The following is a 15,526-nucleotide window of genomic DNA, read 5'->3' on the forward strand; positions in this document are numbered from 1 at the left end:
TGCACTCATTTGGTGAGAACGCAGATACATTGCTGCGGCATTTTATTCTCTAGACACACTCGCTGACTGGGAGACACCAAGACTTATTCAAAACACTATCATACCACTTAAAGAGAATAAAGTCTTCTTCCCCACAGTTCTCCCTGAGCCACACACCATTCGAGAGGAGCATTTTGATGGCACCTTATCAAGTTGAATCATCTCACAGCCCATAAATGGCAAGTGTGATGAATGTTTGTAGAAAAGATACGGCAGCCATTTTGCGCATAGCCAATAATAATCCTTTCATTTGATATAGCACCTTATCACATCGTCAAGACGTTTCAATGCGCTTCACAGGATATACTGTAAAATGGATGAACTGTGTATTTTGTGGGCGAACATATTGCAGACAACAAGGTCCCACACACATTCACAAGGTGAATTTGAAGTATTGTTGGTCAATTGCTTCCTTTTCTTTTTGGACAGTGTCACAGGATTTGGTCACTCAATCCACGACTGTTTGTGGGACACTAGTGTGCACAATTGGCTGCCATGTTTCACCCACAAAATATACAGTCAATGAATTTACAGTATATTCTGTGAAGTGCTTTGGGACGTCTGGAGGATAAATACAACGATTATTCTTATTAACATCCACCTTCTTCTGTTCTGTTAGAATTCTATGATTGTATAATCTATGTATTGCCATTCATGTCAGAAGCAAAATAACTATAGCGGTCAGGGTCTGGTCTCAACAATAAACAGCTTAGAGTGTAACCTCGTAAAAATAAACCTAGCAGGTAAAGCTCAAAATAAAATTCTAAACATGATGAGATACATTTGGAGCACTTTATTCCAATAAAGCTTCAAGGTTTATTTCCGCACAGATAGTCCTTGTGAATTTGATAGTGTCAGAAACTACTTGTACAATGTATGTAAATAGGGGCTTGGAGCATTAATGCGCTGAACCAATTTGTGTTAATTGACAAGTAATGTAGATAGCTGTAACATAACAAGCACAGGTAACAGCGAGCTCAAGTTCTTTTGATACAAATTAATAGAAAGTGACAGCAAGATTATTGTGAAATTATAGAAAATGACATACTGATATGTGCACCATTGTGTTATTAATGTAGGAGCAATAATGAAGTAGAAATTATAAAATAGTGTGACAGTTGCACAGAAATGTCATAGTACATTTCTGAAAAAAAACTTAGCCAGAATTTAAACTGTTTTTAATCGAAAGATCCATTATGACATTCCTCTTGCTGCTGAGTACAGTGACTGATGATGTGCACATATAATCACGACAACAACAACTCGCATTTATATAGCGCCCTTCACATGGGGTAGCGCATCACAGTGGTGAAGTTGACAACGAAGCAGGGGGAGAGCGAGGGGGAGGTGACCGTAAGCATCTAATAATACTATAAATAGCATGGATTCGCTCACTGTGGCATTACATGCAGCACTTTTGGTGATGTTGATCATTAAAATCTTTCATCACCAAAGGCAGTAAGTGAAATGCTGACAAGGGTTTCAGTCCATGTAAACGCGGATGATTCCTGTTATCCCTACTGGACAGTGTTGAGGTGTGGTTGAAACACAGGTGCACAAACCTATGATGTTACCCACAGTCCAACAAGCATGGCATGACTCGCATCTAGCACCATACATGAAGAATGGAAACGCTAGCCGTTCCAGTGATCAACATGTGCCCATGGAAATATCTATCAGCACCATTTGGTAGAGCGAGAATATGAAAGGATACTGGGAAATAAAAGGGATTTGCGATCAGGACAGTTCCCTCCAGTGATAGAGCGAGTGAGCACCAGCTTAGGTTCGACAGGCTATAATTTAAGTCTGTAAGAATTGGTAAGTTTAGCAAGCTCTGTGCGGAGTGTTTACAAGCATGCAGGCGGAACAAATAAATTCAAAATATCTTCTCAGCGAATCTTCTGACTCAAAAAGAGCCAAGGGCAGGGTTGACACAAGCTTCAAAAATCACTCAGTTACTAAACTCGAGTCTTTTTGCAACTTGCTGCAAACATCTCCCAATATTTACTTGTTAATGTTTCTGGAGCTATAAACAGGTTACTTCAAATATATCTGTCTCGTTTAACAGGCATGTGGGGGTACTGACCTGGAACACAGTTTGGTGACCAAGAACATGCTGCTAAAGGAGTAATAATGTCATCAGGTTTGGTTTGAAATTACACTGACGCCCAAGCACTTAGCACAAGAAAGAGCCTGAGAGCTACATACCTTTGTATCTACGGACATACGTTTCACTCTCCCTTTTATTAATTCGTCTGTCTGTGTATTTCTCTCTCTATCCACATACTTATCCATAACTCATTCCGCCTTTCCACATCTCAGCAACATTACCCGCCTCCGCTACTGCCGCTCACCGCAGGCTGGCAAGACGCTGATCCATGCTTTCATTACTTCCCGGCTTGATTACGCCAACTGCCTGTTCGCTGCGCTTCCCAAATCTTCCCTCCAAAAGCTGCAGATTATTGAAAACTCTACAGCTCACGTCCTCTCCCACACCAGGCTCCGAGAACCTATCATCCCCATTCTTGCCCGGCTTCACTGGCTCCCCATTCCTCAGAGAATCGAGTATAAAACCCTCATTCTTACCTTCAAGGCCCTCCACGATCTTGCTCCCCACTACCTCCCCAACCTCAAAACCCACATCAGCCTGTCTGCTCCCTCCGCTTTAGGTCCCACGCACTTCCCGCCCAGCCATTGGCAGTCGGGCATTCAGTGTCTCTGCCTCTGGAACTCTATCCCACAATCCCTCCGATTCACCCCTATCTTGCCTCCTTCAAGACCCGTCTGAAGACGTTCCTCTTCGATCATGTCTTCAGCCACCCTCCCACCCCTCTGTCCTCCTCCGCTTCTGACACCAACTCCCAGCTCAGGTCCAAATCCCGACTGTCCAGCACCCTGGGACATCTTTCTGACGTGAAGGGCCCTATACAAGTGTAACTTGCAGTTGTTATCTGGATCATATCTCTCCAGCTCACACTCCTCGGCTAAAATCTCAAACCCATTTACCTGGCATGTGCGCATTATCCAGCATTACCCAGAAATTAAGTCACTCCACACAATTTCTACAGCACCGATTACTTATGTAAAGATTAGCGATTCAAAAGTGCGGATGCTTTCATAAATAGACTATTTTCTATTTTACTTCAAAATGAGACCCACTTCTCACCTAACCCCCCCCCCCACCACTCTCCCAGTGTTGTAATGTTCATTTACTCAATCAAATTCTCTTTGGCTGGTTATCTCTGGGACGGAAATCACTGAATCACTGTGGAGCAGAGAAAGTGGGGGAGAGAGACAGAATGAGAGAGAAAAAAAATGATTTCCATTACGTTGAAGCTTCAAGTGTTCCAAATAATTCTAAGATTTTCCATTATTGTGGAGTGCAGGGTGGCTGAATCCTGCAGAAAAATGGTCGGGAAGGTGGGGGGGGGGAGGAAGAGATTAACACTTCCACTGCTGACAAGAGAAAATAATTTTTTTCTACGGTGTCAAAAGCAATATACCACAAGGTCCTTTTGTGTTTGATGGTAAGGGCTTGACTATACATACATCAGAGGCACTATGGTTTTACAAGCGTACGTTTTCCCCCCAGATGACTCTGTCGCTTCACTGGGTCCCATTTTGTTTTAATCTCCCAGAGCTCGCTGACCTCAAGTTGTCATGTCGGATATAGCACGCTTCTGTGGCTTTTTATGAAGATGGACAAAAGCAGGTACGGCGTACCACACGCACGCACAAAAAAACACAGAGAAGGGGGCTGGGAGCCAAGTTGAATCACTATGGAGAGTGTGTTGTCAAGGCAACAGCATAGTGCCACATGCTAAAAGCCTGTTCATTTGCCAAGCAACATAGAATTCATGATGCAACTGCACCTGTCTCAGCTATGTGTTGCCAGGGCAATGGCCTGGCTTCCATGGTTACCATCACGCTAATCGCCTAGCAGAGGCAGATGTACAGCATTTCCTTCTAAACCCAGCTGTTCCTTGCAATCTCTCTCCCTCATGCACGTCTTTCTCTCTTTCTGCCCAACGCACACCCCCCCCCCACCCCCGTTCCTCCCACGATTGATGGTCTAGACATGTGATGGAATGTACTTTAACCCATTAACAAGACGCGACATCTTTCCCTTCACTGGGCTCCGCACAGCTGCTGGCAGTAACCCGAGATCACAGCCAGCTTTCTCTTCCATTTCTTACCCACACAATGAATGAATGCAAACAAATATTCTCAGTATAAATAAAGCGCAAAATACTGCAGATGCTGGAAATGTGCTGTTTGAACCAAACACTGAGAATATTTGAAACAAAAACAGGAGTCGCTGGGAACACTCAGCAGGTCAGGCAGCATCTATGGAGAGAGGAAGACAAAGGAGAAAGTGGGGTAGAGGAGGAGAGAGGTGGCTGCGAAAACAGGTTTTAGTGAACACCATCAAATGCAAGAAGGGAAACAAATAGCAAAGAAGGTGAGCAGGGTAAAAGGGAAGAACGAAAGTCACGTCGAAGGGAAGAGCAGAACATCTTCAAGGTAGGCATTCTGAGGTCCCCCCTGTCTGTTAGCCCTTAAAAGCCTCTCCCTCCCAACATACCTCAGTTCTGACGAAGGGTCGTGGACCTGAAACGTTGACTCACTTTCCTTCCTCCATAGATGCTGCCGGACCTGCTGAGTGTTCCCAGCGACTTCTGTTTTTGTTTCAAATATTCTCATTGTTTGGTCCAAATAGCACATGTTCACTCACTCCTCCCTTCATGTGTCTTTCCCCTTCAGCTCCCCAGCAACTCTTGACAAATGAACATCCCAAGGCCCAATGCATACCCAGCCGCTTACCTTTGATAGGTCCGTGGGGACGTTGGAGGCGTGTTAAAAACGTGGGAGTAAGGATGGTAGGGTGTCTTTTTCAATGCTTGAATAAGATTCTGTCTGTATTCTGGGTCTATGCACCATAAAGAGCCTTTCCCAATACTCTGTAGAGAGAAAGAAAAGCAAATCATGTGTCATGTCCTGTGGAATTGTATACTTTAACAGTCTAGCAACCCATGCTTTCCAACGGGTTTAACTTCAGTCCTGGCAAGCATCTCATCACAAGAACATTTTATGCAAACAGAAAGCACTTCTTAATTTAACAATTACCGAATGTATTCAGGAGTCAGCCTTGTTGTGCGGCAAATTGGCAAAATCAACAGTCAGTGTAATTGCTCTGTACACACAGAGTTATCACGTCGGTGTGTCTGTGAGCGTGGTCTGCGCCAACATTCAATATTTATTCTGCTGTTCAAAGCGGCGTGCAGGGCCTTTGGCTGCAAGGTTAAAGCTGGTAATGCCATCAGTGTGCAAAAGAGCAGCGCGGAGTTCTTCTGCTTTCTCTCCAGTCATTCTAAACAAAGCGCTAACTGCATATAATATTAATCTTCACACCTCCACCGTGAAAATAAAGGCTGCCCTGTGCTGCTTGTGAATTGCGCAATTTGATATCACCTGAGCCGATCACAATGCCTGGTACGTGAAATGGCTGTGGACACTGATGAACTTTGCCTGTCCAATGCATTGCTACACTTAGCAAACAGCCTTAACTGTTTACAAGCCAAAGCAGACGAAGTTTGCTATAAACATTTACTTTTTCCACTGGGGCTAAAGCTTGGACCCTAAACCTTCAAATCTTTTTCACTTTCAAAACAAAGAAATAAGCGACCCGCAAAATTTGAGCTGGCCACATGAAAAGGAGTGGAAACAGCACAGTTGCAACAATGCTTAACACACAGGTTTTGCAGATGAAGATATGGTTAGAACCAGGTGGACAAAGAATACTCTTTAAAAATAATATTCAATGATAACGTCAGCAAGACGTCTCAAAGCACTTCACAGAATATACTATAAAGTTAATTGACTGAATATTTTGTGGCAGCCAATTGTGCACAGCAGCGTCCCACAAACAGTCGTGGATTCAGCAACCGTATTGTTTTGGGGAGGGATTATGACCGCCCCTGTAAAAGCAATCCACCAATCGACTAACCACCGGGTTCCTACTTACTGCTAGGTAAACAGGTGTTGGAGTAAGGAGACTTGCCAAAAGTTTCACCTTGATTGGAAATCAAACCCAGATCCTCTCGATTGCGAGGCGAGCGCTAACAACACAGGACTCTACTACAGGATTATTTTTTTGCAAAACAAGTGGCGAGAGTTTTTAATTCAAAATCCTACCAAATTCGCCAGGGAAGGACTTCTCACAAACCATTCTCCAAATCAAAATGCCAACATGCTGACATGAAATCACAACACAGATGGCGTCCACTCAGCCCATTGCTAGCTCTTCCAGTGGAGAGAACTACTGTAATTCCAATTCCCTGCTCTTGCCTGGACTCATTGTTCCTCTCTGAATATCTCTCCAAAAGAGAAACACAATGATATCAATATGAAGTGAAATTCTTTCAGCGGAACGAGAAGATTAAATGAACCGTAAGTATCTTGCAGCCTATTTTAGAGGACTAAGTGATGGTGCTCCCTATTTGTAGAAGCATGAATACAGAGCATGACAATTTGTCGCGACACACACCCCTCAACTGCATAATTTATTCTATTACAAGAAATCCTTTCTCTGCAGCTCCTCAGTAATGAAATTACTGCACTCATGGGAAGAAATTCCACCTGGGTCTAGATTTTACTCTATTTGTGTAGCATTTTACAGTGTGCAACATTTGTCTAATTCTTTAAACACAATATAGACGTTATTTTGATATAGTTTTTCTGTAAGTTCTTTCAAGAACCACTGAAAATCTGGCTTCAAAGCCAAGACTGAATTCAATATCTTACCAAATTCAGAATGCTCTGAAATGCTACACGTGTAAAGTAAACCCAGATCCAAGTGGAATTTCTGGCCATCAAAATATTTGATAAAAATACAGCGCCATAGATCAAAGTAATATTTCCAAATCAACGATTCTATATTCTTTTAAAGGAGAGGAATAGGCACATGCTCCCAAGCTTCAGTTCTGCATTCGCCAGCTTTGGTTAGATAATAATAATCCTATGCATTTGATATAGCCTTAACAGATCTTCAAGATGTCTCACATCTCTTCACAGAATATACTTTAGAGTGAATTGACTGTATAATTTGTGGGTGGAAATCCCAAATGCAGCAGATAATTGTGCATAGCATTGTTCCACAAACAGTTGTGGATTGATTGACCAAATTATTAATATTTGCTTTTGAAGTGATGATTACTCCTGGAAAACGATCTGCCAGTCGACTAACAAACTGGGTTCTTACTTACTGCTAGGTGAACAGAGACGTGCTGAGTAAGGGAACTTTCCTAAAGGTATACCCTGCCCGGGAACCAAACTCAGGTCCTCTCACTTGTGAGGCGAATGCTCTAACAAATTCGCTACAGGAATCCACAAGTGAATCAAATGAGGAACTCGAACAAGGCAGCCTGCTCCAGTTACCAGCATTTAGTTAGTCAGACTCAGCACAACATACACCAGGCGAATTTGGGTTAATCACAAGACAGGTTTGTCGAGTTTATTAAGACTTGCAGTTTGCAAGATTGCAAGAAGTCGATAAAGTCTGAAAAATGCAAGTGAGCCAAGTGCAGTGGGGAAAGAAAGAGCTGCTGACTTGCTCAGTGGGCTTTTATCTCCCCGACTTTGCCACCTTGGGATTCCCAATTCGGTGCAATAAGTGTGGCCACAGGTCATTAAGCAGCAGATTGCAAATGCGAGAGCATCGATTGGTTTAAGCTAGTTACTATAGAATAAGTCTATAGTTACAGACAAATCAAACATTTAGCTCTGGAATCTCTGCTGCACGGTAAAATGCTGTGCCGTGCCAGTTAATTCAAGCCCCTTGGATGCAAACTGCAGGTCAAATGCAAGTGGCCGACACTTCCAGCTCCCCGTCTCTGAGGTCAGCCTCAATAGACAGGGAAAGGCATTGTGAATGTTTAAACTCACTCTCACAGGGAGAATCAATGGAGTTTAAGACCACTTTGGTAATGATTTACGTCCACGATATGACAGCTGGCACGTGGATCCACCATCCACCAACTAAGCAGCACTGAACAAAAATGTGGATTACATCCGTCTCCATAACAACAAGTAATTGTGCCATGGATAAAGGCGCAGTTAAAATCTCAGCCCCAGCTTCATAAACTCTAGGAATAGTCAGTGTACATCTGTGACGGGCACATTAAATCTCACTGAATACTTTAATGATTTTACTAACATTCTTCAGCAGGTTTTAAACATTTGTCTCACTTATAGACTATGAACTTTGATTCATCCAAGACAATGTCTGATTGAAGTCAAACCACCAACAACAATTTGCACAGCTACTCGTTGTATGTTGTGGAGATTTTTTCAACCCAAAAGAAACGTCTCAAAGGCCACCACGGGCCTCAGTAACTTCAACAGGAACAATACAATACAAAATTACATTGGTACACTAGGGACGTCCTCCCTTTCACGTCGGGAGGATGTCCCAAGGCCCTGAAAGGTCAGGATTAGGAGCCGAGCGGGAGGTGACTCGGGAGGGCATATAGTGTGGCCAAAGGCACGGTCGAAGAGGAGGTTCTTGAGGCACACTTTGAAGAAGGCAAGAGAGGGAGCGAGGCAAAGGAATGTGGGATGGAGTCCCAGAGGGTGGGGGTGTAGATGCTGTAGGCTCGACCGGCGGTGGTGGGGTGGGCCCTGCGGGGCACATGGAGCAGGCCAGAGCCTGCTGAGCGGAGAGGTTGATAAGGGGTTAGCAGGTCAGACACTTGTATAGAGGCTTTCACATTGTAAAGACGCCCCAGGGTTTTGGACCCAAAGGCACGACCGAAGAAGAAGGTCTTTGGACGGGATTTGAAGGAGGTAAGAGAGGGGTTGAGGCGGAGGGATTGCGGGATAGAGTTCCAAAGTGTGGGGGCAGAGATGCTGAATGCAACAACTTGCATTTATTTGGCGCCCCTCACACAGTGTAGTGTCCCAGAGCGCTTGGGACGCTACCCTTATGAGGGCTCTGAACATCCCACAAGCAATGAGACGAGCAGTCTCATTGAGATGAATTTAGATGAGACAGGGAATACAAACCAGGATAAGTAGGGGTGGGGCCTCCAACGTTCAAACCAGGAATCACAAAACAGGAGACCTAAATTAATATTCATTTCATTTCAAACTATAGAATATGGAATGTTAATTAAATGAATACAACGAAAGTCTCACAAACTGTGAGGTGAGTAATCAAATGTGTTGGCACAACTTTGGATTAGGGAATAAATACCATTCCGCACATGGTAAAGCATGGACTATATTGACAGAAATCTACACAGCTCAGTGAGTAAAAACAGTGCATGGATTGGGGAGTGAAGAGGTCAGAGCAACAAAAACAACAACTTGGATTTATATAGCGTCCTCCACGCCAGACGGCATCTCAAGAGCGCTTTACAATCACGGATCCCGGGGCCGAGCCAGGGGGAAGGGGAGAAAAGTGACCAAAGGCACGGTCGAAAAGAAAGGTCTTCAGCAGAGACCTGAAAGTAGGAAAAGAGGGGCGAGGCAAAGGGAGTGAGGAAGGGAATTCCAGAGCCTCGGGGCATAGTGGGTGAAGGCAGTCAATTCACTTACAGTATATTCTGTGAAGCGCTTTGAATCTTCTCAACGATATGATTAAGGCGTTTATCAAATGCATTTGTTGGTATTGTTATTAACCGCTCTAGATTATGAAGCAGTAACGTGCACTACATTCGTCGATCCACATTTCAATGCAATTAACTGAAGCAAAGCCACTTAAAAGTGTTTATCAGCATTCCTTCCTCGAATCAGACAAAGCATTTACCAGGTAAATGGGCATTAAATAGCCAACCAAGTGACAACTTGAACATAATTAACTAAACCCCCAGAACAGCATGCAGTTAAACGTTTACAGATCTACGCTCCCTGACTTTGCAAAGCTTTGCATATGAAATGTAGCCAAAGAGAGCTAACAACTTCTAGTATTAGGTGTCACCGCTCCCTACGCTCACTCAATCTGACAACACAAAAGGATGTTGTTTCAAACCGTTGACATCTTATAAACTGCAGAATCTATATGGAAATACAAGCAAATGTATTCCCTTTAGCACAAAAACAAGACCATGGAAAATAGGATAATACAGGCTTTAGAGGATTTGCACCAGGTACAATAGAATCCTTTATGCAATGTGATTTACACCTCCCTAAAAACCCACAGAAAAACTCTTCACTAACATCACAGCAAAAAACCAAATAGATGGTGAAATTTAAACACTAATAAAAAGTTGCAGCTCCTGCACTAATTTTGGTCTGTTCACCATGTACCTTGCTGCTTTACTTCTTTCTTCAGTTTGTTTGCATGTCTGTGCAACAGATTGAAAAGCAGAGACACAGTGTACACAAGTCCACAAAAAAGTACCATCTACACACAGCTGATTTGAAACTACTGCAATCCAATTCTGTGCAGCACAGAGTGAGTTGCTTAGGCACTGCGGGAGGAAGAAAAAAAGCACAAAAAGCAAATTTTGTCCCTACCATATGGAACTCCATCCCACACTTCCTTCACCATTCTCCCTTCCTTACCTCCTTCAAAGCACATCTCAAGACCCTCCTCTTTGACCCCCGCCTTCGGCCACCCTCCTAAGCCCTCCACTCTCCCTGATCCTAACCCACTCCTGCTTTGGTCCAAATTCCTGACTGTACAGCGCCTTGGGACGTCCTCCCGACATGAAAGACGCTCTACAAATATAATTTGGTATTGTATTGAAAGAAGAAATACACATCCCATTATCAATTACCTAAAGAGGTCATGTACACGCTTGGTGAGAAGACACTAAAACAATTTACAAATAAAGGACAAGAGCAGAGCTGGCAGAACCAAGGGCTCTTTAACTTTTTTCTTGCAGTGCAGAAGAGCCATTGTGACCACACAGGATAATCTAGTAATATTCTTTTCAGCCACTGGTATTAAGATCAGAATTTTACACTGCCAGTGTACTAGGGATGAAGTTTAAAGTGTCTAGCAACTGCAGGATTAACAGTACAATATCAATATGTGAGATTTCTCATCCCTGCAAATTTATAAATTTATCCACGTGTATTGTCAAGTGGAGTAACTTTTTTTTCCTTCAAGGTAAAAAAAAATTAGTGCACCTTTTTGGATATGCTAAACCATTACTGCAGTATTGTTTGGAATCCTGTAGCTCAGTGGTTAAAGCACTTGCCTCGCAAGCGAGAGACCTGGGTTTGATTCCCGGCAGGGAAAAATTTGGGCAGGGTTCCTTACTTACGCCACACGCCTCTGCTTACCTAGCATAAGTAGGAACCTGGTTGTTAGTCGATTGGCGGATTGCTTTTCCGGGGGTAATAATATACTTCTAGTATTAGTCACTTCAATCCACAACTATTTGTGGGACACTGCTGTGCGCAATTGTCTGCCGTGTTTCACGCACACAATATACAGTTAATATACATTGCATATATTACATATATTCTATGAAGTGCTTTGAGTCGTCTCGAAGACGTGATAAGGCGCTATATCACATGCAAGGGCTGTTATTATATGATGTTAATTCTGGCCTTAGTACACCACAGAATTGTGTTGATGTAAAATCTTTGTCTAGAATTCCTACTATATTTAATTTGCATGTACAGCATACTCAAGATCCACAGTTATCATCAATCTACAAGGTCCAGCAAAGTGTGTTAAGGCTTATACTCTGCCAGTAAAATGAGAGAGGGAAAAGGAGAGCGGGAGAGGAAGAACAGAAAGGGGTTAAGGAAGACTGAGAAGAAGCCTTGTACATTATTATTATTAGTAATAAAAATAATCCTTGTATTTGATATAGTGCCTTATATCATTGAGACATCTCAAAGCATTTCACAGAATATACTGTAAAGTGAATTGACTGTATATTTTGTGGGCGTAATCTATACATCCATATGGAATATTGGTAAAACAGCTACAAAATTAAGAATAAAAATAATAATCCTTGCATTTGATATAGTGTCTTATCACATCATTGAATAATAATAATAATAATCCTTGCATTTGATATAGCACTTTTCACGTCGGGAGGACGTCCCAAAGCGCTTCACAGAACACACTGTAAAGTGAATTGACCGTATATTTGTGGGCGAACACGGAACATCTCAAAGCGTTTATTGTAAGTGTTTTGTGAATGTGTATTTTGTGGGTATTATTAGAAAGTGACCGTACACAGAAAAGTATGGGAAGAGGAGGCCATCCCTGAAGTTTCACTAGTTGATTAGATGATGACATATCTTTTAATCTCAATTCCCCACTTTTCTCCCCATCCATCTCCTTCTAAATGATTCCGTCTGAAACGCCTTTTGGGACACTATGTCTTGATGTGAAGGATTTAAAAACACCGTCCATCCGTCCCTCCCCAAAAGAATCAAAGTTAAACACACATTGTTCAAAAGATTTCCAATTTGAGAAGTAATAAATGCTCACAGTTTTATGCTGGAAAATGCAGTCTCAAGACTTGCTCCAGCCATGTTCTGGCGAGAAATGGAATCAGATGCCAGACAATGCTTGTTTCACCCACAAAATAGACAGTCAATTCACTTTACGGTATATTCTGTGAAGCGCTTTGAGACTCTTGAAGACGTGATAAATCGCTATATCAAATGCAAGGATTATTATTACATTATTATTAGCTTTGGGGTGGCTGCCATTAATCTGAGTGAGGTTCCCTGCAAATATAGATACAGGCAAAAGTAAGTCATGTGCTGCTCTCCATTATAGGAGTCAGGCTCCACCACTGTTAAGCGCTCTGAAACGCTATATAAATGCAAGTTGTTGTTGTCATAACCAAGCCACTAAATGTGTAAATGTGTAAACAGTGTCTATTAACCACAGCCATCAGTCTGATGCATGTGGTTCGTATTATACTACAATCTCTGGCTGTAAAGCTGTCTTTTACTTGTGGGGAAGATAGCATTTTCAAACGTATCACGAGTTCAGCAGCCGTGCGTTCCCACCTCAGTAACCTCCCCAATGATAGTGATCAAATGATCAGGCAAAACCAGAACAAGATGAAGATCAGGTTTGCAACTAGTGGCAGAGATTGAGGAAGGAAAGCCTAAAGTTCTACCAAGATTTGTCTTGAAATTTAAGATGAAAGTTGTGGAAAATTCAGATTCATGGAAGGCGGACCTCTGAAGCTCAGTTTGCTTTAAGAACCGTTCACATTTGAAAATCCTAGTACTGAGTGAAAGGTTTTTCCGCTCGGCTACTATTTAAATACTTCTCACAGAGACCTGGAGCTGCCCCTGAAGGAACCTCTAATCCCCGCCTTATCCATCCAACACATTGTATATCTGATCGTTTCCATCTATGATACTAATTCAACAACAATAACTCGCATTTATATAGTGCCCCTCACTTAGGGTAGCGTCCCAGAGCGCTTGACTGTGGCGGAGCATGACACCGAGCCAGGGGGAGGTGACCATAGCTAAATTCCGATCCCTTTTAAAACCATTGTATTCAAATCTAAGGTTTTTTAAAACTATAAACTACTTGAGAAATCAGGTACAACTTTAGAATTTATGGTGACTTAAGTTTTTTTAAGGTGCAAACCCTTAACTGTCCTCGGGATGTCCTTCCGACATGAAAAGCACTATAGAAATGTAATTTTGTTGTTTTCTTTCCGAAAGCTCTCTAAAATCGGCTAGAACCTTAGATTTGTTGGGACATTGCGGTGCGCAATTGGCTGCTGCATTCGCCCACAAATATACAGTCAATTCACTTTACAGTGTGTTCCGTGAAGTGCTTTGGGACGTGAAAAGCGCTATATCAAATGCAAGGATTATTATTATTATTATTATTATATATTTCAGGGAGCCAAAGATTCAAGTACATTCAGTAACCAACTTGGTAAATTCTGAGGTCACTGAGCACAATTGAGTTTCTTTGCCAGCAAATAATTCTTTGGAAGTTACAGCCACACTTTGGGATTTCAGAACAGTAATCCGCCTTACTCAGGCAATGTAGTTCATTACATGATGTTCATCTATGGCTTCAACACAGATCTGTATAGATTAGGACGTCCTCTTAATGTGAAAGACGCTATACAAATGTAATTTGTTGTTGATGAATGGGGGGGTGGGATGGGGGAATGCTCTCCACAAGAAGAAATGCTTGTCACAAGACACAGAGTCAGTGATCAAATGAATAGGTAGACTGGGGCATTGGTATCACAGCCTCTGTAAACCCAGATGTCACCTCATATCTATCTCTGCTCTTCATCCCAAGTGCCAAGCTCCAATTAAGCACTCTGGGCCACAACGGCTCTCCCATAAGGTGGACTGCTGCTTTGCCACACCATTAGCATTAAGATTTCATGCTCCTGTGCTGCTGTTGTCAATCCCGTAGTTGTCTGGATTGCTGCATGTTACCACGGAAATAGCAGTAGAGCACAGACTTATAAACAGCTTGTTTCGAGAAGGAGAAAATGAAAATAATGGGGGAGTGGATTGTGCGTACATTGTTGGACGTGAAATCCAGGACACTGATTGATGGTCGTGAATCTCCTTGAAGCTTTTGATACAGTGACGCAAAATAAAATCTTTCCACTGAAATCACCCGTTCAGTGGCTAATGAAAAAAGCAAGCCATCCCATTATATTGAATATTGTGATCCAGGTTTAGCAGTCGACGTGACCAGTTGAGTTAACAAAAACATTTTATAACAAAATGTGAAAAGCAGGGGATCTTTCCCCTTTCCTGAGTGCTATTCTTTTGGACAGGATCTTGAGACATGAGTTCTTGTGAGATAAGAGGCAGGAGGAGCATCTTATTTGCCTTGTTCTGTTGTGTGGTCACCTCCTTCCTTACTTTGCATCCAAGAGACTCCCAGTTCCCTTGTACAACTGTGTACTTTAAATAGGAAATGAGAATTTCAATGCATGTATCCTTGACAATGGGAGAAGTAAACCATCGTTCCAACGAGACAACCCATTTAACGTCCTACAAGATTTGTCATACATCTACCTTAAATTTAAACAACTTAACAGAAAAGGAAACATTGGGAATGTTNAAAAACAGTTATAATAATAATAATCCTTACATTTGATACAGCGCTTTATCACACCTTCTAGATGTCTCAAAGCGCTTCATAGAATATACTGTAAAGTGAATTGACTGTATCTTTTGTGGGCACATCGCAGCAGCCAATTGCGCACAGCAGCGTCCCACAAACAATCATGGATTAAGTGACCAAATTTTTTTTTTCTTGAAGAGAATATTAGCCCCGTAAAAGTTATCCACCAATCGACTAACAACCAGGTTCCTACTTACTGCTGGGTAAACAGAGGTGTGTGGAGTAAAGAAACTTGCCCATCGTTTCGCTCTGTCCGAAACGAATCAAACCCAGGTCCTCTTGCTTGCAAGGCGAATGCTCTAACAACGAAGTTACAGGACTCCACTTTATACAGATCAATATGGTGAAATCAAATTATAAAACTTAAACACAGATTTA

General features: G+C 42.4%; 1 protein-coding gene across 8 annotated transcripts in view; it reads right to left on the reverse strand.

Moving 5' to 3' along the window:
- foxn3 (forkhead box N3) overlaps positions 1-15,526 on the reverse strand; it is a 170,560-nt gene that overhangs the window by 65,361 nt on the left and 89,673 nt on the right. For all 8 annotated transcript variants that reach the window (XM_042337971.1, XM_007905996.2, XM_007906000.2 and 5 more), the window contains one exon: positions 4,864-5,000. In XM_042337971.1, the coding sequence (XP_042193905.1) occupies positions 4,864-5,000 (137 nt within the window). The remainder of the gene's footprint in view (positions 1-4,863; positions 5,001-15,526) is intronic.

Source organism: Callorhinchus milii, unplaced genomic scaffold (genome assembly GCF_018977255.1).
Source record: "Callorhinchus milii isolate IMCB2004 unplaced genomic scaffold, IMCB_Cmil_1.0 Scaffold9, whole genome shotgun sequence".
Taxonomy (NCBI): Eukaryota; Metazoa; Chordata; class Chondrichthyes; order Chimaeriformes; family Callorhinchidae; genus Callorhinchus; species Callorhinchus milii.